This window comes from Hemiscyllium ocellatum, chromosome 26 (genome assembly GCF_020745735.1).
Source record: "Hemiscyllium ocellatum isolate sHemOce1 chromosome 26, sHemOce1.pat.X.cur, whole genome shotgun sequence".
Classification (NCBI taxonomy): Eukaryota; Metazoa; Chordata; class Chondrichthyes; order Orectolobiformes; family Hemiscylliidae; genus Hemiscyllium; species Hemiscyllium ocellatum.
This window is the reverse complement of record NC_083426.1, coordinates 47,853,391-47,879,034: the sequence shown is the minus strand read 5'-3', so window position 1 is coordinate 47,879,034 and position 25,644 is coordinate 47,853,391. Positions and strand designations below refer to the sequence as shown.

Sequence of the window (25,644 nt, the reverse complement as noted above, 5' to 3'; positions counted from 1 at the left end):
TCGGTGATTAAATGGCTCGCAGGACAGTGGCATGGCGGTTCAGTGATTGGCACTGTGCCTCTCAGCACTAGGCTCCCAAGTTTGATTCCAGCCTTGGGTGGGGTCTGTCTCTGGAGTTTTTGTGTTCTCCCCATGTCTGTGTAGATTTCTACTAGGTGTTCTGGTTTGCTGCCATAATCCAAAGGTGTGCTGGTTAGGTGAACTTGCAGTGTTAAATTATCCTGTAGTTTGCAATTTTCTTAAGATCTAGCTCAGGTTGTAAGTTTGCTCGCTGAGCTGGTAGATTTGTTCTCAGATGTTTTGTCACCACGCTAGGTAACAGTCTCCAATGAAACGCTGGTGTTCTGTCCTGCTTGCTATTTGTATCACTATCACTCATATCCATACAGATGAAGAGGACACCAGTTCAACTGGGACAATGCACCCAAGTGACCACCTAGAGTCCTGGCATGCAAACCGGACTTCCATTAACAAACACATGGATGTGGATCCTATTTATCAAACTTGGAGAAAAAGAACCAGAAGTGATATCATATATCACAACAGACCAAGACGGATAAATAGCAAGCAGAACAGAACGCCAGCACTTGATCGGAGGCTCGCTGTTAACCTAGTGTGGTGACGTAACGTCTGAGAACAAATCTACCAGCTCAGCAAGCAAACTTAAACCTTTGCCTGTAGTGTCCAGGGATGTGCAGATGAGCTGGATTAGCCCTGGTACATGCAAGGCTACTGGGATAAGTTGGGGAATGGATCCAGGTGGAATACTGTACAGAGGGTCTATGTGAACTTGTTGGGCTGAAGACCTCTTTCCACATCTTATATACACACACAGAATCATATACAGTTATCGTTCAATTGCCATATTTGAATGGCTTGCCATTGTAGGTACTTGCATACTAAACATACCAATGCTGATGGGACATTTAGTAACGGCTGACTTTTCAAACCTCTGCAGATTTGCAGAAGCAAACTGCAGTCCTCCCACATCAAGTTGGAAATTATGGTGGACAACGAAATAATTATGGAAGCCAAATATTTCTCTCATTCCCATTCTCTAATGAGGTTGAAGCACTTAGTCATGTTCAACTGGAAATGCTAAATGTATGATCTACCTTGACAACTTGTGGTTATGAGCATCGCAGTTGCTTGTCTTCAAAATATTCATTTTAGCCCATGTAGTTTAAGAAACAACTGAAGGTACTGGATATTGCCAAGATGGTGGGCCCTGGCAATAATTTAGTGCTTTAAACTACTTTGTGTCCCGAACCAAGATGTTTCCAATACCACTACAACAGTGATATCTGCCTGACGCTATAGAAAATTACCCAGAGGTGTTTTGTGTACACCATGCAATGCAAAGTCAATCCAAATCCAGTCAGTCAGAAAATTGAAAGGTGTCATTTTTCACCAAGTAGTGCTTAACATTTTTGGATGTCTCCATATCAACGTCCTTTTGGTGTGGGGTGCAGGGAGATAAGCCATTGACCAGGAACTGAATTGAACGAGCCAACTAAATGTGCAGCTACAATAGCGGGTTAGACTAGGAATTCTGTAGTGAGCAACCCTTCTCTTGACTCCCCAAAGCATTTCCGTTATCTCGAAGGTCCAGGTTAGGACTGATTTGAGTTACTGCTCATTTGTCTGGATGAGTGAAACTCTATTGTCTTCAAGAAGTTCAAAATCACCTAGGGCAAAGCAGCCTGTTTCATTGGCACCTCACTCACTGCATTCTTTGTGTGCTTTCACAAGTCTGATAGCAGTGTGGTACAAAACTAGAGTTGCACTGGAGCAACTTACTAAAGTTCCTTCAATAGCACTTTCCAAACTTGTACCATGTGACAGGATCAGGGTAGCAGATGCATGGGAAACCCACCTGTAAGTTCTGCTCCAAGTCTGAATGGTGTGGAGCTTAGAACTAATATCAACATTCTTTTACTGTCACTTGGTTTAAATCCTGATGTTCCCTAACTGTAATTAACTACATACATCACCTGCTTTGGGTTGGGGTGACTCATCCTCCTTGAGGGCATTTTGGGATAAGCAGCAGGAACTGACCTGACTCCATTGTATGTCCACTATAAACTTTCTCTCACTTGACCTAGTAGAAGTTGGGTAATAGTTGATTTGAATTGATCTGCAGATGATGTGGAATTTGAAGTGTCTTCTGACAGACGGACTGGAAAACCAATTGCTGTGAAATTACTAAAAGTGAAGCCTGAAATTTTGCCTGAAGAAAGGATTACAGGACAGGTAAGAATCATTCATGTCAGAATAATCTGGAAGTGTCTTTTCAACATTGGTTCATAACTAGATTTTTTTAGAAAACCTGGGAATTGTTTTGTCCATCAAATGTTTACAGTTGCATTCTGTAAGATTATATCCTGAGTCTAATATGAATGCCATATCTACATCCAGTCTCTCTACCTTTTTTAAAAAGTAACTTTTTTTACCAGTTTTTAAAATCAATTTGAATGTTGAGGAAGCATGCAGCAAGCCTGATCTTTCTCAAATCCCAAATGTTAACACTTTCATAAGTGGGGGTGGGTGTAAAGGTTGCTGCTTTAAACTTTGTTCTCCACATACCATTGGTCACCCCTTAAATCAATAAATCCCAAGTGGAATGTTGAGTTTTGAGTTTGTACTGTTTTTAAAAAAAACACTGTCTGCATCTCCCATGTAGTGGTGCTAAGAAAAATTGTCTGGTTTGGTATCTTGACATATGTTGGTCTATTCACATGTGTAAAGCCCTAAATGACATCTGTGCTTTGAAACAAAGGAATGACGTGTTTGCTGTTTCCAAGCTCTCAAATCCTGATGGCTCTGTTCTGTGCAAACTTGGAAGCAAAAAGTCTGTGTAAGACGCGTCATAACAAAGTTATCAGAAGAAACCCGATAGCACTCCTGTTTTTTTTGTTTGAGTTGTCAATAACTGCATTCTGACTCAATTAACCTAAGTAAGCAATGGTGATGTTCTTCACCCCCCTTTTCTGTTGTCACACTCCATTCCCTTTCTTCCTCTTATCATATTCATCCAGTCTTACTCCTGGGAAATTGTGTGTGTGAATTTTCCCCATCTTGGCTCTTCTGTTTCCCCTTTGACTAAATTCATTGTTTGAGTAACACCTTTTTAAAGGAGCTCCTAACTAACCAAACTTCAGCTTCAAATTTAAACAAAGACTGTGAGAAAGAATTAAAGATTGAGTGGGAGCGGTTGATGGAAAAGTCAGAATTGACAACCAACTGATCTGTCAATGTTCCGTTGAATCCGTTCCAGGATGATTTGCCTTTTTCTGCTTTCTAGCTGTTCCTTTTGTAAGTGGTTTTCTACTCCGTTCATTCTATTCTCTGTTCAATTAGTTTCCACTATATAATCACCATCAGTGAGATGTTAGAAACTATTCAGTCCCTCTGTCGCATGTTGTTCATCCTTTTGGTTCCAGCCAGTCCTCCAATTTGTTCATGTTTTTGGGTTGTATTGTCTGATCATCAATAGAATTACACTTCCATTCACCTTTAATTTGTCCCAAGTAGACTTGTAATTTCTGGTAAGAGTTTTGAATATTGCTGTCAAAGTTCTTTTAGCATCTTCCTACTTCGTAACAGTTCTTTTACCATTGAAATAAGCACCTTTTTGCTATTCTGAATCATTGTTTATCTTCTCATTACTGGGGATTTTATTATTCCTGCGCCTGTTCTCCAGTTCTTTTATAGTGCACATATGCTTGAGTCCAAATTAGTATCATGCTTTAGCTTGTTCCTTGCTGGGCCTGCCCAGTGGAATTTCTTGACTCTTGAGTCTATTGTGTCTGAAGTTGGAAATCTAAGGTGCTACAACATTGTTCTTGATTGTAGAACACCTGTATTAAAGACCTTGGCCGCCCTCATAAATTTCTCAACTTTTTTTAGAAAATTGGGAATGTTAGAAGTTTCAACTACTTTGATTTAGAGAGGACACTTCTATTGTGTCTACATACATATGAAAATAACTGAACAGTATCTCCATAAAGTGTTGTGCTCAAACTCTATGTAAATTGTATCCAAATCTAAATCTGTGGAGAGATGTTTGCATTTCAATAGTGAAGATCTTGTCAAGTAAGTGTGTATAGAGAAATTCAAAAATTCTGGGAACAAACCCTTGGTGTAGGTGATAAGGCTTGTGGTCAAGTGAACAAAGAGCTCTTCAGAAGTGCGATTATGCAACTGGCATTCGCAAAAACAACATTAATTCTTCTATGACATAACCAGGACCACCATCACTGTTTCTAGTCCAAATTTCTCATTCTTGCTTTTTTTAAAGCAAGTGGGTATTTTTGGAAGAGGGGAGTTTTTAAGTTGTTTCGAGTTAGAACATAATTTGCTCACTGAACATTTGGACCATCTTCACTGTGGAAATTGTACTACAGCTTTTGATATGACTGTCACACAGTCATTCACTAACAGAAGCAAATTTTTTTTTGTGTTAAAGGATTTGCAGGTGGGCTGCTTCTCTGCTAGGTATATTGCTTACGTTTGAGGCCCAAAAAAAGTTAGAGTATTACACATAGCTCAGTCTTATTGACTATGCTGTATAAATATACAGTCTGTAAGCACATGGACGGTGGGGTCTGAATAGGCCTGACATTTGGACCTCCTAGTTCTGCAGGCATGCAGAGTTTAAAATAACCAAAAGGATATGGCTTTTTCCAAGGAATTTGACCTTCAATTGCACCAAGCTTTTTAAAATTTCTGCTTGAAACCGAGCCTATCTTCCCTTTTTTTTCCCTCCTCCTAACTCCTACTGTAAACTTTGTCTCATGTAAAAGGCATTGTTCAGAAGGCATCCCTGCTTAACACTAAAGCAGGAGGATTATGGAAAAGATCTTCATCTCCATGAAAGGAGTAGAATCGTGGAAAAGAACATGTTGCCTCTTAGAGTTAGCTTCCTGTTTGAGGGGCCAATCCAACAGGGGAGGAAGATATTTTCAGTATTGCAAACTTTGCTTGCTCTCATCCTCTAGTCAAAACAAGTTTGAGGCTTCTCATTTTGAGATTCATAAAGTAAATGGGTTTTACTGTGATCCCTAATGGCCTTTTTCCCTCCTGCCCTGTTCTCTACCCCACCTCCAGTCTTTTGATATTCCTGTACTAAAGTAGACAAAAATGCAACAAAGCATATTGTTTTGTGAGTAGATGACCATAGAACCTACAATAAACTGAGGAAAGAACCTATAAAACTTCCCAACCTTGTGTCCAAACCTGAAATGTCAGGTTAAAATTGAAATTCTAGGTTCTCTACAGTACAGCCAGTTTTTAAAAACCAATCGTAAGTGTACTTGGCCAGTGCATATTAGTTGTCTTTATGTTGCTATGCTATCATTGTTAACAAATTGGTTATCGTGCTGATCTGGCATATGGTGGTCCACAGGGGTTCTCAGTGGCAGATGTGTCTATGCCATTCATACAGTTGCCTGCATAGAAACATCAACTAGATCAAGTCCTGCAGCTGATCATCGAAGTATTATAACACCCTTTCTAGGTTATTGGAATAAAGAAAACAGGAATCTTGTTTATTCTAAGTGTTTTGTCTTGGTCCTTGTCAAACTCTTGTTTTCTCCAAGGAGTATTTTGTTCTCTCCATTCCTTAACTCTTGTTAATGCTATTTTCAACAGCTTAAAATAAAATGTCCGCAGTTGTAGTTGGTCAAGATTTCCCTCTTGTGAAATCTGGACAAAGGCTTGCTGTACTCTACACTCCAATAAGGCCTTGTCTGCAGTGTTCACAAGAGAGCGTGGAACACTTGCATTGTGATGCACAAGAATTTTAATCTGCATTCTGGACTCTATTAGTGGGGTTGGATAGGGAATTTACTTGACGAAAATTATGTAGGGGTAGGGTAGAGAAGCTGTTCGTATACTGTTAGATCTGTTTTATTGTTTTAGACATGAGTTTGTGATTTTAGTTAATGTCATTCTTGTGGCCTGAGTATCGGCCGACAGGGTGAGTCAATTGTGCCGCCTTCTGGTCAGATGTGCTTGTTAACTCATTCCTGCTAATGATATCTAAATTCCAGGTGGCTCTGCCTTGATTTTCAAAAAAATCTCCTTGGAGATGATTATGGACTGCAATGATACAATCATCATACTTTGTAAATACTGTGATTTGGCCATTAATGGGGATGTTAGTTTGACAGGCTAGCCTGTAAAGAACATAAATTGATTGGATCTCTTACTATTGGGGTGTAAAATCATTGAAGATAATGAAAAGGTATATTCTCAAAGCCTCCATTTTTGAAATAATACTACGTATTTCTTCATTGTATACCAATTTAGATTGTATTCAGTAATTGGGATCTTGTATCACGAAGGAGAAAGCTGTGTAGCTTTCATGATTTTAGTTTCAATGAGTTCATGTCTGACCTGCTCTGTCAAGTACGTTTTGAACTTGGTAACACTGATCATACTCTGATTAGAAGGGATTTTCTGCAAATATGAGTATATGGAAGGGAACCTTATTTAACCTGTTGGAAACCCTTTTGAAGGAACGGATGACTGTAATGACTGTTCCATTGTATTACTATTTTTCCCATGGTATGTGGAGGATAACTTATTTTCATGATTGAAGGAAGGAAACTATACCTTCATGGTGAGTAAGCTACCTTTTTTAATAGAAGAGTAAATTTTTTGCTATTGATTGGTGTCAGCAACTAAATAGTTTCTTAGCAACCACTGACCTGTTTTTTTTAATAAGAAAGACTTTTTAAACCAACAAATCAGCTGGAAATCAGGGGTTGAAAAGTTGAATGTAGTGGTTTAGAAATGGGCATGCCAATATATTCCGGTTGTCAGGCCATTGCAGATCTGATATTACTGTTTCAGTACTGAATTACTGCTATCGGATGTTACAGTATGAATAAGATATTCAGTGGCAGAAATCCAGTACTTTAACAGAACATCACAGTTTTTCAACCAATTCATTAGAAATTGGAGGAATATTTTCTGCTGGTCTAAACCTGAAAATAGAGACCTAGGGCCTTGACCAGTGGCATTTTCAACCCCTGGAAAGCCTTCATATACCCTCCTGACATTATTCTTTGTTATGTCATGGTATGTCCAGGTTGTCTGTGCTGCTCCCCTTAACCTTGAGAACAAATCTGGGCTGAAACCTTCATCTCCTGGTCAGACTTCAGGCAGTGTGTGCTATGAACGCAATGGGGTAAGATTTGGATTTTGTCTTTCCAGGTAATAAATGATCTTCAGGTAGGTCACCCATAAAGGCACTTGAGTTTAGGCATGCATGCATCAGCCAGATTGTTTTTTCAATTAGATGGCTCCTATATTGTGGGTAACCTCCATGTACCAATGAAGTTCCATACCCCAGTAACTTTGGACATTCTAACTCTTAGCCTTTGTGTGGTGGTTTTGGGCTCTTTTGTCAGTTGGGTAGTGTTTGGAAAATACTCCAGTGTGGCATAACCTCTTAAGCAGTTTAGTTTTTTCTAAATTTTTTGAAACTACAATTTTAAAAAATTGATGTACATAATAAAGCAAAACTTTTGTTTGTTTTTAAAAAGCATGAAAATATTCAAATGTGCCTTTTGAATTATCAGTTAGATTCTAGTTGAAAAGTGGTTTGAAGTTACATTCTTTCAGTGTGTGTTGTGCATGCTTTCTAAATCATTTGGAAGATTTGTCACTATTCAAGGTTTTAATATAAATGCTTATTTCAGCCCCTGAAAAGTTTGGATTCTTAGAGCCATCCCTACATTGATTTTGAGCAGCTTTCTCCATAGATGGAGCTTTATCGACATCAAACTTCCAAGGTGTGCCCAAGGTTTCCCCCTTGGGAAAAATTTGTTTGTGAAGTATTTCAAAAGGATCAAAAGGACTAATCCTGGATACTGAAGATGCACTTGGGTGGTTTATATGAAGGAGGATAGGTGCTATTATCGCAATGGTGTATTTCATTCTTTTATGCTGAGATGTCTTCTGCCTTCAGTTATTGGGCAGTTTTTATCGTTTAAGCTATTGCTTATAAAGTACACGAGGCATGGCAAGAGCAAAAGCTTTAATTTTTCTTAAGCTGTAGTGAAGGTTCAAAGAGTGGACCTTCAATGGCCTAGCAGAATTCCACTTAACTCCTGTCTGACTTTTCAAGAGCAAGACTAGAAGAATTTGCTGTCTTCTCATTTGGAAGGCCTTCAGTGAGAAACCATTTTAAATTGATGTACTTTGAAAGATTTTCAGTTGTCCAGTTGGCTTCTATAAACTTTCAGCTCCTTGGAACACATTCATTTTTCTTGTTTTGATCCTTCTGACACATCTAGCTATCAAGCAGCCAAAGTAATTGCAAACTCATCTAACGATGGCTTGCTGTTATAATCAATTCAAAGGTTGTCTGCTGAAGATCTCTGTATTGTCTAGATTGATCTCTTGTCCAGTGACGTGTCAGAATTTTTAAAAAAATCTATTGTTTAAATGTTTAATCTGGCTGTATGCATATTGCATAACCTGAAATTGAATTCTGCGTATGCTCATCACATCCTTTTTTATTTTTTTTCATGGCATGTGATGAAGCCATTTCATGTTGTAATTTAGTTTAAATCAGGAAAGAGCTTCTGGAACATTTTTGTATTGGCTGTGTAACTCCTCACCTGAAATTGCATTAGGAAAATACTTTGATCATCATTTAATATGGCCCCCTTGAATTTCCAGGCCCATACCATAGCATAGTGATTGGAGTATTGGATACTCATCAGTTGTATTTATCTTCCAACACAATAACTTGACTACCTTGAAATTTTTGACATAGGTATTTCTCTAATGCATATCCTCCACATATCATGAAAATGTTTGCCAATCCCAAGACTGACATCCAGTGGGGTTTTTTTTTATTAAATCACTTCTTTTACAAATGTGTCCTGCCAAGGCGCACATTGATATTACTGTCAGCAAACCCACCAGCATTGCATTCAGTTTGTGTTCAAGCTTTTAGATTTTATTTTCATTTGTGATGTTTCTACTTTTTGCCAAATACTAGTTTTAAACTTTAGTCCCAAATTTCTTGGGTGTTACTTAATTTTGTTGCACTTCATGATTTGCTCAAGAGGATTAAAAGAAATAAAAACTTTTTGCAAAGGACGGCTTTGTTTTGAGGAATGTAATTGAAGCAGGACTTTGTGAATTCTTGGGATAATCCAGTTGCATGGTAAAACATCAAAGGCTGTAAATTTGCATTTGACAAAATTTCTAGGTGTTTATTTTTTGTTTGCATTAAGGACAAGTCTGGCAAATTTGAGTATTTTTGGGCAAGACAAAACATGATTTTGATTTTTTTGAGCACAGCCTCTAGAACAGATGACCTCTACTTTGTCTTTTGTGCTAGCTTCAGAGTAGGATACTCTCTTTATTCCCTGACTGCAAATTATGGAAGTAGCATTTTGAGGATTGCCATAATATCCATGTGTGACCTTGTGTGGCAGAGCATTAACTAATTCCCATGTTGGTAACTGAGTTTAAAACTAGATTTTTCTTTTTGTCGTCTTTGTCTCTGTTCCGTAGTCATCTTGATGCTGTTCTTAGTTGATAAAATGCATTTAAAGTAGCCTGGTCAATATGGAAACTGAATGTGACATTTTCCAATCAACTGGTCAAAGCTCTTCAGTCCTTCCACATCCAATCATGAATGGTGACACCATTTCTTTTCATGAGTAGGCTCAATGCATACCTCTATCAGTTTGAAGCTGAGAATTTAGGTACAAAAATGGAAATTCAACCATTTGTAGCTTGCTTCAGGCAGAAAGACCAAAAAAAAATGCTTTGTTTGCCTCAAGTCCCCACCATCAGAAACAGATTTTCAGCCATTTCAATACAATGGACATCATCGCAAAACTGCTGAGCACACTAGATAAAGCAAAGGCTATGCTCCTGGCAGTACTCTACTGAGATGAAGTTACTCCCTAGGCAAGCTGTGCTTCAAAGTTGTTCCAGTTCAGTGAAGAACATTGGTATTTATCTGATGCTGGGAAATACCTCCGGCATTTCCTATTCTGAAAAGACCTGGGAAAATTGAATCTGTATCTAGCTGATAGTCATTTCATTAGCCTCATCTTATTTAGAAATAAAAAGATTTTGTTGATGGTGCTATTGAGCAGCATATAATCATCAATAACCAGCTGATTGCAACTCATCTGAGCAGAAGGACCTCTCGGCTGTAGATCTTATTACAGACAGGCTCCAAACACGAGTGCACGATCTGAATTCCCAGAGATGATGGGAGAGTGCTACTCTTGGTTATCAAGGTATCATTTGACAGGGAGTAATGAGAAACCTTAGTAAAACTGAAAACACTATTGGCTGGCATTTTAACTAGTTTTAAAAGGAAGTGATTATGGTTTTTGGTGGCCAGATGTCTTGGTGAGGGCAAAGTGGTCAAACCTGACCACTGTAGCTGCTGCTTCAGTCATCTTCACTTCAACCTCCAGTTCAAAGTTGGAGATGTTCAGTTATTGCTGTGTTCTGTTAGACTTACAGCTCTTCAGATTACAATGCAATTTGTCAGCATTTCATCTGATGAGTGACAACTGTAAAAGTAATGGACTACCATTGAAAGCCTTTAACTACTACTCATGTATGTCATTGACAGCAAGGAAATAAATAAGTCAATCTCCTGGAGGTTAGCTTGGCCCTTAAACTGAACTGGGCATGCAAAAAAAAGTTTGGCTACAAGAGCAGGTCAGACACTAGTATTCTGTGGCAAAAGCACTGACTTTGACTCCCCAAAGTTGTTTTTCCTGCATGTGGAAGAATCCAGTCAGTGCTAGCATTCATTACCCATCTAAATTGCCCTTCAGGTAATGGTGAGCTACTGCCTCTAAATCCTGAGGTCCTTGCGATGTGGGTATACACAAGTGCATAAATGTGATGGAATACTCATTTGCGTGAATGGGTACAGCTAGCAGTACCAGAAGCTTGCACCATTTAGGATAAAGCAATCTATGTCATTGGCACACCATCCACTGCCTTGCAAGCATTCATTCATTCAACCACCAGTATGCAGTGGCTATGCTGTTTACTCCAAGATCCTTGAAAACCACTTGCTAAGCACCTTCAACAGCATCTTTCAAACTGAGATCTCCTCTGACTCAGGACAAGTTCAGCAGTCATTAGAGAGACCTCTAATTTGGGTATCACCCTCAATTGGAAATAAATCACTGTTCCTCCATCACTGAATCCATCAGCTCCATTTCAAATTGGAGAACCCTTCATGTTGAAACTCATTCGCTAATTCTTGACTTCTCCACAAGAGAGCAGTGTCCTCTTGCTGCTTCAGAATCTGTTTCTAGAAGATCACCTCTCATTTTTCAACAGGCACTGGCCCAACCTGTTCAACCTTCCTGTCCTAAAAGGGCCTCTTTGATTCTTGCGAATCAACCTCCTCAATCTTGCCTGAACTGCTTCTGATGTGAGTGTAGTCCCTCTTTCCTAGAATATAATTATGCAGTGCTCCAGGTATGAAGAGCAGAAAAAATTCACGTCCCTTACGATTGGAACAAGCTTCCTATTTCCATTCTCCATCCCACTTCGATTTTTAAAAAGCCAGCATTACTTTTGTTTCCCTAATTACTTGATGCACCTGAATGCAGACTTTGTTCATGCACACACTCTGCTTCTGCTTCTTGTAAAGAATACTTTTCCTAAGTGAGCAACCTGTAGTTTTCTCACATTGTGCAAATGTCTCTGATTAAAGTACATGAACCTAAGGTTTAGTTGTGTTGATGTTCAGTCTCCTCTTTCTCCCCCCCCCCCCCCCCCCCCCCCCATGCCATTTCCTTGTTTCCCATTGAGAACTCCTGCTCTAAGGGGCTAATATTTTATTACAGCTACTCCCTCCCTCCCTTTCTTGATTTCTATTTCTTATACCATCTCATGTTCCCCATTAAATTTAATCGTGCTTTGGGTAGGTGAAACAGCAATCGTTGATCTTTGTATTGCTGTGTCCCTTTGTTATTTCACTTGGCTATTAATCATTTAATAGTCAGAGATGATGTATTCTCCTGTTTTAACCTCGGTGGAATTTTTTGAGCTTGGAAATATCTCCTTTTTAAATATCTGCAATTATTGCTCTGCTTACTGTCGTGTTCTTACCTAATTTTCATATTTACAAAATTACCATTATTCAAGCTTAAGACACTGGTTTCGTTTGTTGCCCTCAACCTGATTGTGAAGTTCTGCATGTTAAGATTACTCTTGGAGGATTCTTTTACTGTGATCATTTAATCCTTGCACATTTCACGTAACTCGGTCTAAAAAACCCTGATCCCTTGTTGGTTTCAGAGCTTACACATGTTTTACCATGTGAATTAGGGGTGCCAAGTGAGTACTGACTATGCCAATGGCATCCACATCCATGAGATGGCAAAAGAAAGCATGCCATTGTCCTGATCCATTGTCAGATTGTCTATGACACTAAAAATAGTAGCTGGCTTTAGTTTTTCAACTCCAAGTTTTTGTAGAAGTTCCTTGAAAGGTAGGTTTACTGTTAGCTTTAGAATAACATCAGCATATTTTCACTTGGAACCTTCAGTAATATAAGCAATAAATGCATTAGTTTTTAGGGATGTTATTCTCTTCCTGCTGCTTCACCAATAATCTGATTAGGATCCATCTTTCCATGAAGTTGCAACACTTATGTGAAGCAATGTAGTGACACCATATATTGCATGCTTATGAAATAGGAGAAGTAGGTCATTTAGCTCCTTGAGCCTGCTTCTTTATTACATAAGGTCATAGACATGGCTGATACTTGTTTAAAATTTCACCTTTCCTCCTCCAACCCTTTTTTGCCCAGGTGACTTTCACTGTCTTAAAAATATAGAATGCTCCAGGATATGCTGGTATGGTGCTCTTGATTCTTTTATTCCGATATATTCAGCTCTTGCTGTGACAAAGGGTTAGAGAAGGAACTGGGGACAAATTTAATCTTGGCAACAGGTGATGGTTGCCTGGCTGGATACATCTTGTTGGCCCTGTGTTTTGAACATTTTAAGACTCTTCTGATATCAGGTTCTTCTTCTTGAGTTTCTTACACACGAGATGCAACTGCAATACACCAACTTCCGTGAACAATCTAAATTTATTAAGCAAGTCCAAGTTTTGGAGGATCACTTAACACTCATTGCTTGCGAAGTGTGTCAAGGGAAGCTCTTGAGCAAGGGAACAGTTCTCCTTTTCAGAGGATTTGACATCACGTGCATGCACGCAAGACTCAACCCCCTGCCGCTGCTTCCATAATCATGTGCCACTCGACAATGTCAAGTAAATCATCCCTTGATGGCAAGATCTGGTGTAAATTGTTTTTTCAACTGTAGGCAGTAGTCACAATTTTAACTGCAATGTTCTTGATTTTGGACTTGATGTCCATAATCCTCCTGCCCTGGGCTTAATTGGGGAAGAGGATTAGGGTACCCATCCTGCATCTTCCCTGCCTCCAAGCATGTCTCCGAACATTAAATTCTGTTCTACATGTTTCCTTGCAGTGGCAAATGCTTGAGTTATTCTGGTACAATGCAGTTGATTGCAGTGAAAGAGCATTGTTTTTTCCAGTAGGTTATTTTCAGTTAGTGTAGCTCCAGGAAACTGAGGGAGGGAAACTTTGACAAATGTATGGTACAGAAATTTACTCTAGTTTATACATGAAACTGTTTTAAGGGCACTGATCCTTCCTTCATATTCCTGTCTCACTCCCAAGTCTGGGTTTTATTTATACTGATCCTGTGGATGAATTACATTAATTTGGATTTAGTTTTAACAGCCTTAACGTGTCTCCTGTGGGGATGTTCCTGGTCCCTACTATACCACTATTGGATTTGGACGGTCTAGTCTACAGAAACAACTGCACTGTTCCCTGCATGCAGTGGAGCTTCACTGTCATTGTCGTCACCATTTAGGATTAGAAAGTATAGTTTGTCACTTTTTGACTGAGTACTCCAGTTTTTGTTTTATATTGTCTATAAGTCTCCATACAAAATGTCCAAGCACAGCAGGAAACTGGAAAATTGGAAAAACCTTAAAGGTCAACAGAGCCGCTGAAAGGAAAATAGGATAAAACATGAGAAAAAAGCTAGCACAACATGAAGACGGCAGAAATTTCTATAAATGTATATAAAAATGAAAAAGTGGCTAAACTAAACCTGATGAGAAGGGGCATTTAATTATAGGATATGAAATGGCCAAGGCATCAAGTAGGTATTGTTGGTACTCAGTGAAGGACATTAATAATGTGCCAGTAATTGACAGAGACAAAGGTAAGTGAAGACCTGAAAACGATCACTTATAGAAGTGGTAGTGTTGGGAGAGCGAAGGATAGACAAGTCTCCTAGCCATGATGGAATGCCTCCCAGGGGACTAAAATGGTGCAAGAAATAGTGAGAGCACTGGTGGTAATTTTCCAAAATTTGTCGTACTCTGGGGCAGATCCAACAGAGTGGGAAAACAGCAAATGTGATGCCACTGTTTAGACAAAAGGGAGGTAGACAAAAGATGGGGAATTATAGACCGGTTAGCTTAACCTCTAGTGGGGAAGGTGCTGGAGTATGTTATCAAGGAAGAAATAACAAGGCATCTAGATAGAAATTGTCCTGTTGGGCAGATGTAGTATGGGTTCATGAAGGGCAGGTTATGCTTAACATATCTTTTGGAATTCTGTGAAATCATTATGAACGAGGTCGACAATGGGGGCAATGTAGATGTGGTGTACCTAGATTTCCAAAAGGTCTTTTGACAAGGTGCTGCGAGTTTCACTTTGTTCATTTTTTTCCTTAGATGCACTCCGATGTGCAGAAATACTTTGAACTCGAGCAGCAAAAGTCAGCTGTGCCGTTTCACTGCTGTCAGACAGTAGTGAAGGTTTCTTTCACTGTCTTTGACCATGTGGTGTCTGCCTTTGTCTCTCTTCCTCCTTTCTAAAGGGCCATTGTTTTGACCCCCCACTCCCAGCCACCCTGCCAAATTCCAAAATAATGCAACAGCTTATCAAACAGTAATTACTGCTGGAATTGAAGGAAATCTGCTCCAACACCCAAATTACCTCCAAAAAGGAGCTCTTACAGCCACAACACTTTCCCTGTCCACCCTGTTGGATTACCCAGAATCCTTAGTAAAGTCAAACCTTAGGTTTGAAAGACCACTTCAAATGTTGTTATCTCAAGCCAGATTTGAGTCTGGTATCAGACTTGTCTAATGAAGACAAGCAGAATCATATTATTCATTTTGAGTATTGAAGGCCATCTTTGCACCTTAATCTGCAGACCCAGAAAATAGTAGCCTTACTGCCTTTAAAAAAACTGCTCCAGGCTAACCTAGTACCAATGATATATATTTTCAAATTTTTATTGAGACAGACCTCAATAAAACAGAACCAATAGGTGCCTACTTTACTCACTATTGTAGATTTAAAATAAAGCAAGATTACATTTTGAACCATGCACTTATCTGCTCCTGTGTTGTGAGCTCTACCACACTGGGTTCCTCAAAAGGTCAGCTGCGATTTTTCATTTTGTTCATTTTTCTTAGAAGCACACTGTACAGAAATACTTGAACTCAAGCAGCAAAAGGCAGTAGCTGTGCAGATGCTGCAACTTTTTACCATTCAAATAATAGTCCTTTTTAACTGTTACCCTCAGGAGTTGTCCTTGTGCATGAATCACAGAAGGCTTACAGGTACTACAAGTAATTAGGCAAATGGAATTTTGACCTTCATTGTTAAAAGGATTGAGATTAAAAGTAGGGAGGTTATGTTGCAGCTGTTCAAGGTGCTGGTGAGGCCACACCTGGAGTACTGCATGTAGTTTTGGTCCCCTTGCTTGAGGATGTACTGGCACTGGAGGGGGTTTAGAGGAAGTTCGCTAGGTTGATTCTGGAGTTGATGGGGTTGGTTTACAAGGAGGCACTTAGGCAAGAATTATTAATTGGAATTTAGAATTTGGAGGGATGGATGGGGGAGGAATGTTAGATAAACAGAATTATGAAATGAATGGATAAGATTGACGTGGAGAGGACGTTTCCATTGGTGGCTGAAATGAGGACAAGAGGGCATAGCTTCAAAATTGGGGGAGCATATTTAGGACTGAATTGAGAAGGAACTCGTTCACCCAGAGGATTGTAAATCTGTGGAATTTCCTGCCAGTCAAATAGTTGGTGCTACTTCTGTAAATGTTTTTAAAGCTCAGAAGGTTCATTTTTGGAACACTAAAGGAGTTAAGGGATATGTTGGGAGGGCGGGTAAGTGGAACTGAGTCCACGAAACCATCAGCCATGATCATGTTGAATAGTGGAGTAGGCCCAAAGGGCCAGATGGCCTACTCCTGCTCCTATTATGTTCATATCCTGGTGGTGAAATTAAGATGTGCTTTTTTTGTGTTTTAAAAATGGATAGCATTAGTTAAAATGTCTTCCTCCTCTTGGTGGAATGATTTAATTTTGTTTAGTAAATGCCAAAAGTTGTATAGTTTGCTATCCCATTTGTCTTGACATTTTCAAAATTTTAGTTCCAAGAGGGTTTGGCAGCTTGTACTTTGTGACAGCATTTAAGGAACACTTGGCATTATTTTGTTGGGCCTTCTGTGAGGGAAGGGTCTGGAACAAATAGTGAGAAATTTGTTTTATAATCCTTAACTCATTAAATACAGTTGTTCAATTGTGGAATTTAAATAGAAATACAGGAGTAGGACCTCTGGGCCTGCGCTGCTGTCCACTGTGGTCATGGCTGATCATCTAGCTCAGTTCTCTGTTCCTACTTCCTCCTGATATCCTTTGATTCTCAGAACTAAAAGAGAATCAAAGGAAAGGATTTTGGGTAATCCAAGATGGAGGATGGGGAAAAATTTGTGACTGTAAGCACTACTTTGAGGTAATTTAGGTGTTGGAGCTGATTTCCTAGAATTCCGGGAGCAGTAATTACTGTTTGATAAGCTGTTGCATTGTTTGGGAATTTGGGGGAAGAGGGGGAGCCAAAACAATGGCCCTTTTAGAAAGGAGGAAGAGACACGAAGGCAGAGACCACATGGTCAGAGACAGTGAAAGAAGCCTACACTGCTGTCTGACACAGCAGTGACTCTGCACAGCTACTGCCTTTTGATGCTTGAGGTATTTCTCGACATTTGTGTATCTATGAAAAATGAACAGGTAGTGAAAACTGCAGCTGACCTTGCAGAACCTGTGATAGCGCTCACAGCACAGGAGCAGGTAAGTTCATGGTTCAAGTGTAATCTTTATTTAAATTGAGTAAAGTGGGTTCTTATTAGTTCTGTTTTATTGAGGTCTGTCTCTTGATGGAAATTTGAAACTATAAATCATAGGTTCTTAGACTGCAGCAGGTTTTTGGGCAGGAAGGCTGCTATTTGCTGGTTCTGCAGATTTAAGTGCAAAGATGGCCTACAACAGTGGTGTGCTCTTCCTGTCTGGTGTGGAAGATTAGGGAGTGTTTCCTTGTTACTGATGATGTCAACAGCAAGTATTTGGTTGTGAATCCCTATCATATTGCAGGGACTGGTTGGAGGGTCAATTAGAAGCAGTGAGGAATTTACAGGAGCTGGGGCTGTGATGGAAGGGGGGGAAAATGCAGATATGGTTTGATAGATGGGTTACCTCCAGGAGAGGGAGGCAGGTAGTGCAATGTCTCCTGTGGCTATTCCCATTTCAAACAAGTATGCTGTTTTGGAAAATATAGGGGGTGATGAACTCTTAGGGGAATGGAGCATGAACAGCTAAGCTCCTGGTACTGAGACTGGCTCTAATGGAACAAGGGGTACATCGGATTCAAAGCAATCGATTGTGATAGGAGACTGTGTAGTCAGAGGCACAACTGTTTCTGCAGCTGACGGTTACCAGTCAATGTTTTGTTACCTCCCTGGTGCCAGTATCAAGAATATAAGAATGTGTAGACCATTCTCAAAAGGGAATGGGACCAGCAGGAGTTTTTGTACACATTTAGAGCTCGTGATGTAGGAAGGAAAAAGGATGAAATTCTGAATGTAGAATATAGGAAGTTTTGCAGGAATTTAAAAAGGAGCTTCTCGAGGGTAGTGATATCTGGATTGCTCCCAGTGCCACAAGCTAATGAGGTTAGGAATAGGAGAATGGAGTAGATGAATGCGTGGCTGAGGAGCTGGTGCGAGAGAGGAGGGTTCACCTTTTTGGATCATTGGGATCTGTTGGTTTGAAGTGACCTGTACAAGGATGGATTGCACTGGAGTTGGAGGTGGACAGATAATCTGGCAGGGAGATTTGCTAGAGCTGCTGAGACGATTTAAAATCTTAAGATGGGTGGGGGTGGGTCCTAGGGAGATTAATCTTTTTTTTTTCTCTATCTGAGACGAGCACAAATGGGGAAAAGGAGCAAGTCAAATGACCAGGGCAGGCAGGAATAAAGCAGAGAACTAGGTAGGACTAATAAATTAAACTGCATTTGTTCCAATGCAAGAGGCTTCACCAGGAAGGCAGATAAATTCAGGGCATGGTTAGGAATGTGGGAGTGGGGCGTCATTGGTAATTAGACACGGCTCAGCAATGGACAGTACGGGCAACTTAATGTTCCAGGCAACAAATGCTGGTGTAAGGATAGAAAAGGGAGGGCAAGAGGGTGTTTTGATAAGGGATAACATTACAGCTGTATGTCGGGAGGATATTCCTGGAAATATGTCCAAGAAAGTCATTTGGGTGGAACTGAGAAATAAGGGGATAATCACTTATTGAGATTGTACTACGGACACCCCCGTAGTCAGCAGAAAATTGAGAAACAGATTTGTGAGGAGATTTTGTTATCTGTAAGAATAATAGGGTAGTTATGTTAGGGAATTTTAACTTTCCAAATGTGGACTGGGACTGCCAGAGTTAAGAGTTTAAATAGAGAGCAATTTAAGTGTGTGCAAAAAAATGTTCTGATTCAGTATGTGGATATATCTACTAGAGAAAGTGTAAACCTGATCTCCACTTGGGCACTAAAGGATAGATGAGTGAGGTTTCAATCGGGGAGCACGTTGGGGCCAGCGACGATAATTCTATTAGTTTTAAATAGTGATGGCAAAGGATAGACTGGATCTAACAGTTGAAGTAGCAAATTTTGGAGCAAGACCAATTTTGACAGTATTGGGCAAGAACTTTCGAAAGCTAACTGGGAGGGCGGATGTTGGCAGATAAATGGATGGCTGGAATATGGGCAGCCTTCAAAAATGAGAACTAGAATCTAGAGATATGCTCCTGTTCAGGTGTAAGGTGAGGTTGCTAGGTGTGGGGAATGCTGGATGGTTAGAGAAGTTATGAAAAAGAGCAAACAAGTCGGGTATAGACGCAGAGGTAAAAACAATGACTGCAGATGCTGGAAACCAGATTCTGGATTAGTGGTGCTGGAAGAGCACAGCAGTTCAGGCAGCATCCAGAGTGCAGCGAAATCGACGTTTTGGGCAAAAGCTGATGAAGGGCTTTTATCCGCAACGTCAGTTTTGCTGCACTTTGGATGCTGCCTGAACTGTGCTCTTCCAGCACCACTAATCCAGAATATAGACAGCAGAGACCCAGTGAATCCTTAAGTATACTCCTACTGCCTTTTGAGGGAATTCAGAGCAAAGAGGGGACATGATAGCTTTGGCAAATGGTGTTAAGGAGAATTTTTATATAATTCTAATTTTATAATAAAGGGATTTTATAAATACATTTTAAGGGCCAAGTAATTAGGGAGAGAATAGGACCCCTCAAAGATCAGCACAGCAACCTATGCGTGGAACCGCAGGAGATGTGGGAGATACTGAATGAGTATTTGGTGTCCGTGTTTACTATGGTCAAGATGTCACCAGCTATTTCCCCACATGCTACATCTTCCATTCTTGTCCAAGTCCATTTTTAGAGGTGGTGGTATTGGATGTCTTAAAAGGCATAAAGGTGGATAAATCTCCAGGACCTGATCTGATATTCCGTCAAATCGTGGAAAGCTAGGGAAGTGATTGCTCGGCCCCTTTGCTGAGATATTTGGATCAATGGTCATCATGGTTGAGGTGCAGGAAGACTGGAGATTAGCTAAAATGGTGCCGCTATTTAAGAAAAAGGGCCAAGGCACTATAGATAAGGTGACACTGGCGTTGGTGCTGGGCAAGTTGTTGGAGGGAATCCTGAGGGCCAGGGTTTGCATGTATTTGGGTAGGCAAGGACTGATGAAGGACAGTCAACATGGCTTTGTGCATGGGAAATCATGTCTCATGAATTTGAGTTTTATTTTGAAGAAGTAATGAAGGGGATTGAGAGCAGAGTGTTGGACGTGATTTTATATGGACTTCAGTAAGGTGCTTGACAAGGTTCCTCATGGTAGACTGGTTAACAAGGTTAGAGCACATGGAATACAGGGAGAACTAGCCATTTGGATATAGAACTGGCTCGAAGGTGGTGTTGTAGGGTTGTTTTTGACTGGACACCTGGGACCCCTGGTGTGCCACGTGGATTAGTGCAGGTCTCTCTGCTTTCCTTCATTTATATAAATGATTCCAATGTTCACATTGGAGAAGTAGTTGGTAAATTTGCAGGTGACACCAAAATTGAAGGTGGGCAGCAAATGTTTCCTCAAATTACAATGGCATCTTGATCAAATGGGCCAATGCGCCGAGTGGCAGATGGAGTTTAATTTAGATAAATGTGAGGTGCTAAATGTTGGAAAGGGCAATCAGGGTAGGACTTAACACACTTAATGGTAAGGTCCTGGGGAGTGTTGCTGAACAGAGACCTTGGAGTGCAGGTTTATGTTCCTTGAAAGTGAAATCGCAGGTAGATAAGATAGTGAAGATGACGTTTGGTATACTTTCCTTTATTGGTCAGAGTATGGAGTATAGGAGTCGGGTGGTCATGTTGTGGTTGTATAAGACATTGGTTCGGCCACTTTTGAAATGTTGTGTGCAGTTCTGGTTCCTTTCTATCGGAAGGATGTTGTGAAACTTGAAAGGTTTCAGAAAAGGTTTGCAAGGATGTTGCCAGGGTTGGAGGGATTTGAGCTTTAGGGAGAGGTTGAATAGGCTGGGGCTGTTTTTCCCTAGAGCATTGGAGCCAAAGGGGTGACCTTAGAGAGGCTTAAAACGTGTCAAGGGGCATGGATAGGGTAAATGGGTAAGTCTTTTTTTCCTGGGGTGCAGAAGAGAACTGGAGGGCATAGATTGAGTGAGGTGTGGGAGGAGGGGGAGATTTAAAAGGAACCTAAGGGGAAACTTTTTTACGCAGAGGGTGGTGCATGTATGGAATGAACTGTCAAGAGGATGTGGCCTAGGCTGGTACAATTACAACTTTTTTAAAAGGCAGCAGAAAGGGTTCACACACTCATCCCAAATGTATGTTGTTTGGTTGACATGGGCAAGTAGGGCAAATAGTTCTGCTTCTGTGCTATATGTCCCTATGATTCTGGCTCTAAATCTATATCTGCATCTTTCTTGAGTCTTCAATGTGTTGTTGACCTGTATAGATTCCTGTGACCGAAAATTTCACATGCTCACCACTCTGAATAAAGAAATTCCTCCATCTGTCCAAAAAGGCTTCTCTTTAGACACTGACCCCTGGTTCAGCACTTTTGGTTGTTAAGGACATGTTTCCTTCCCTGTTAGAATTTTGTAGGTTTCTATAAAATTCCTCCCCATTTTTCTAACCCCTGAATATATTTTTCACTGATCCAGTGTCTCTGTATACATCAGATCCACCATCCCAGGAATCCATCTGTAAACTTGCTTTGCATTCCTTCAGTAGTCCAAACATCCTTGTGTAAGGAAACAAAACCCCATGCAATACTGCAGGTTTGGTCTTCACATTGTCCTGTATGGTGCAGCAAATCATCTCTGCTTCTGTATTCTAATCCCTTCACTATGAAGGCCAATCCCACACAAAAGGTTCTTTTCCCAGGTTTAATGATGTGTATCCACATAAATAACTCAACTTTATTTTGTAATTTTGAACAGAATGTGGTCTTGTTAGTCTTTATGAAATTTCTTGAACCTTTTACTTTTAGTGGACGGAAGTCCTACTAGCCCAGTCTTCCGTGCTGCCTTAGTCACGTGAAGTTTTCCTGGGGGGGATGTGAATAGCTTGCTTTTATTGAACCATAGTTGAACTGGACATCTTTAAACTGTTGCTTAAAGGTTTGTTTTATTTGAGGATTTATAGTTTTGAGTTCCCTGATTTGGAAAGGAGTGCAGCGTTCTCGGGGAATGCCTTTCGATCTGAACACTGCAGTGTTTGTGGCAGCTGCTTGAGTTTCACCCATCTGTCTAAAGAGCGCGATCTAGTTTTGTTGGGCAAGCTGAGAGAGAAGAATCCTTGCAGACAGCATCATTCTCGGTTTCTTATGCTTTTTCTTTACCCAGATGGGTGGGTGAGATTTTCCCAGACATGATGTAAACTTAATGGAACTTCACCATTCAATTGACTGTTTAAGTTCAGATGCATCTTTCCTCAATTTTCTTAATGTGCTTCTGTGTTTTTATGGGGAATTGCACTCTGCTGACACTGAGTCATCGGTATCATTTGTCTTTTTTTGTCTTTATTGCTTTGGCAGACTAATGCCAGTCTTTTGCCTTAATTTAGCAAAACAGTAATATTCCTCTGAGCTACTATTTTGCCCTTAACCCTGAAGTCACATTTGTCCCCTCAGTAATGGTTTACTTTTAAAACATGCTATAAGGGAACTAGTTATCTTCTAAACTTTGTAAAACATTTAATGGGCATGTTCAGAACTAAACTCAAGTATATATGGGAGATTGACTTTGTGGAATTTTCTAACTTTATTTCCAATATAATGGCTCTGGTTATTGTCTGTTTCTGCATAGTTAACTTTTTATTTGAACTCTAGCATGTTGGAAGATCAATTTGGATAGTTGATAGTAAGGAAAACTATTGCCTTGGTTAGCTATGGAACAACTATCCCACACGTTTATCTTCCAACCTATTTCAGCACCTTACTATGCACACTAGCAAGTAGCAGTCCGCAGAAGCAAAAGATTTGGACATCTAGTATTTGGGTATCTCTGCTTAATGCAGTGACTGGCGATAAGTCTGTTTGGATTCAAGTTCTGCCTAAATTGTCCCTATTCGTTTAAAAATAAAACTTAAACTGTTGTATGTACTCAAGTAAACCTTCTGGGAGTTTGTTTTGCATCATTCAAGCTTTAGTAATGAGACTATCTGCCCGAAAACTTCTTTTCGGGTGACGACTTATCTGAATTGCTCTGCACAATTTTGCTTTGTAATCTTCATGAAGGCTGTGTGTTGAATAGAATTTCATGATTGTGATGTGGATGGTGAGGTTATCCATTTGTTAAAGACAGCTGTTTCAGTAGTGACAGATGCACTGCTAGTTCAGATGCTGTGTAGTACGTTTTTGATGTGGATGAGGGAAATAATTGAGATTCTCCTGGTTTACTTTGAGAGAAGTGATAATTTACTGTCTATTTAAATGTTTTTGAAAGTTCCTAATGCCTATTAATCAGTTGATTGCCCACGGAGTTCAGTCAATGTTTGATTGGATCCTAGTTTCGAATCACTTGTTCAGTTGGGCAACAATGGCACTATTTTGCACCCTAGTTTTGGGGAGCGATTCTGATTTCTTCTGTCTTATTTCAGACAACTAATAGGTATTGGTCTCAGCTGCTAATGTGATTGCAGATGTGAAGATTAACAATATAGTTGCCACCCTCAGCCACGTACAAACTTTTAAATCAAATTTTACTTAAATCTAACTTTGTAAGATGGTAAAATGCTAAATGTTATACTGTTCCCACTGCAGTGTTCCAAATCTGAACCAATGCAAAAACCTTTAGTGACACTTAAAGTTTAATTTTTGAGTCATGTCCAGTATATGTCTCCTGGCTAGTTAGAGGGATGTTGCATCATTTCGCAGATTGTTTTTAAAGTTGGAAACCTGGGGATGATTTGAATCACGATAAATCTCTGCAACAGTAATTAATATTTTAATGTTGTAACATGTAATTTTAAAGGTAAAAAAACATGCTAGATAAGTTTTTCTATGCCTGCGTGTTGTGAATTTGTTGACCAGTATATGTACAACTATCGTACTGTTAAATCATTATAAGGTTAACAAATTCAAGAATGCCTTAGGGTCATCTGAATAAGTATACATCAGTGTCTTCAACTGCATCAGTTGTATTTGTCAATAGTGGCATATACATTATCATTTAGAAACTTGGCATATGTGTTCCTCCCAGGTTAAACATTGTAGCAGGAAGTTGGTACATTACTGGTCACCAGATTTAAATGGAAGATTTTGCAGCTATGTGCAATAAAATATTACAGAATGTAAACTATATTTAAAAGCTAATATTTTTGTTTGGTGGTTTAGGAAGTATTTTATCTGACATACACCCCTGAAGATGTTGATGGAAATGTCCAACTTGAAACAGGAGATAAAGTTTCTTTCTCCATGGAAACAAACAAACAGTATGTATTGCCACCTTTGTTAAATCCTGGTGTGCCCATGTTTTGATTGTACCATTTTGCTTCACATAAAACGGCTCAAAGGCTTGATGAAACTAATCATAACAGATGTTTGTATTAGCATGTTAACAAATTAGCTGAAGCTCTTTTGTTAGAGGAACCAAGAAATTAAACTTTAAATTTTATTGTAGCATTAGCATGCCAGCAAGGTTTACCTTGCCAAAATCCACACTTAAATTCTGTACCAAATGTCTTTGATTCTGCTAATCTTGTTTATCAGTGAGGTGATTTTAATTTGTGATTACATACAGTTACCCCTTGTACAAAAGGGACAACTTGCTGCTTCGAAATGACTAATTTTGTTTGCTGCGTTGAGGCATTCTTTCTGTACTACAGCAGTGCCCAGTTTTTGTTTTAAAACATTTCTTTTGATTGGAAGCTCAATTTCCAAGTGATTAAACATTTTTAAGTACTGTGGAAAAATATTAAATTGATTTTACCTTCAAGCATCTTTTAAATAGCAAAATAATTATAGGGGGTGCTGGCATTGTAATTTAAAGATCTAAAATCACTGAGTTGATTCATCACGACTTAACAACTTTAGATAAAGAATTGTTGCCTTGGTCCAAGGAACTGATAATCCTGAGGTCCAGAAAAGCTGAACATTCAGTGAATTGAGAATTAGCAATGCTTTGCTGAGCCTGAACTGGAAACATCTCCAGTTCACTTAACTAGTTTGTGCTTGTGTTAATCTGATTTCAACCAAGGAGTCTGCAGTGCTGTTGCTGTTGCCACTCAAAACTGAAAGCCGAGATCTACTAGAAGTATATGCGCACATTCATTTGTAATGAGATGTAATAATTGGAGACAGAAATTGATATCCAGATCTGGGGGTTGTTGCTTCATGTGGATCATACAAGTAATTGAACAAATGTGACCATTGACTAAAACATAGTTAAAGTTCACGCTGCCATCAAGCAGATGAAGAATTTTCATCAATACCCTGCATGAAATGTGTGTACAAACATTTAAGCTTTGAGACAATCTCAACCTTTGAGGAATAACTTATTTTCTTCATTTTGTCAGCCTGAAATGTAATTACTTCATCCTTCAAAACAACTCTCACCTGCTGTCAACATAATTGGAATCAATTTATTTGCAGTCTTCATTGGGTACAGATTTTCTGTAGGCGCT

The 25,644-nt window shown here is 39.6% G+C and overlaps 1 protein-coding gene across 5 annotated transcripts in view; it reads left to right on the top strand.

Annotated features, from left to right (window-relative positions):
• Positions 1-25,644, top strand: part of csde1 (cold shock domain containing E1, RNA-binding) — a 100,060-nt gene that overhangs the window by 21,830 nt on the left and 52,586 nt on the right. For 4 of the 5 annotated variants that reach the window (XM_060845592.1, XM_060845596.1, XM_060845594.1 and 1 more), the window contains 3 exons: positions 2,144-2,253; positions 7,097-7,195; positions 24,356-24,453. In XM_060845592.1, the coding sequence (XP_060701575.1) occupies positions 2,144-2,253; positions 7,097-7,195; positions 24,356-24,453 (307 nt within the window). The remainder of the gene's footprint in view (positions 1-2,143; positions 2,254-7,096; positions 7,196-24,355; positions 24,454-25,644) is intronic. The other variant, XM_060845593.1, reaches the window with a different exon arrangement.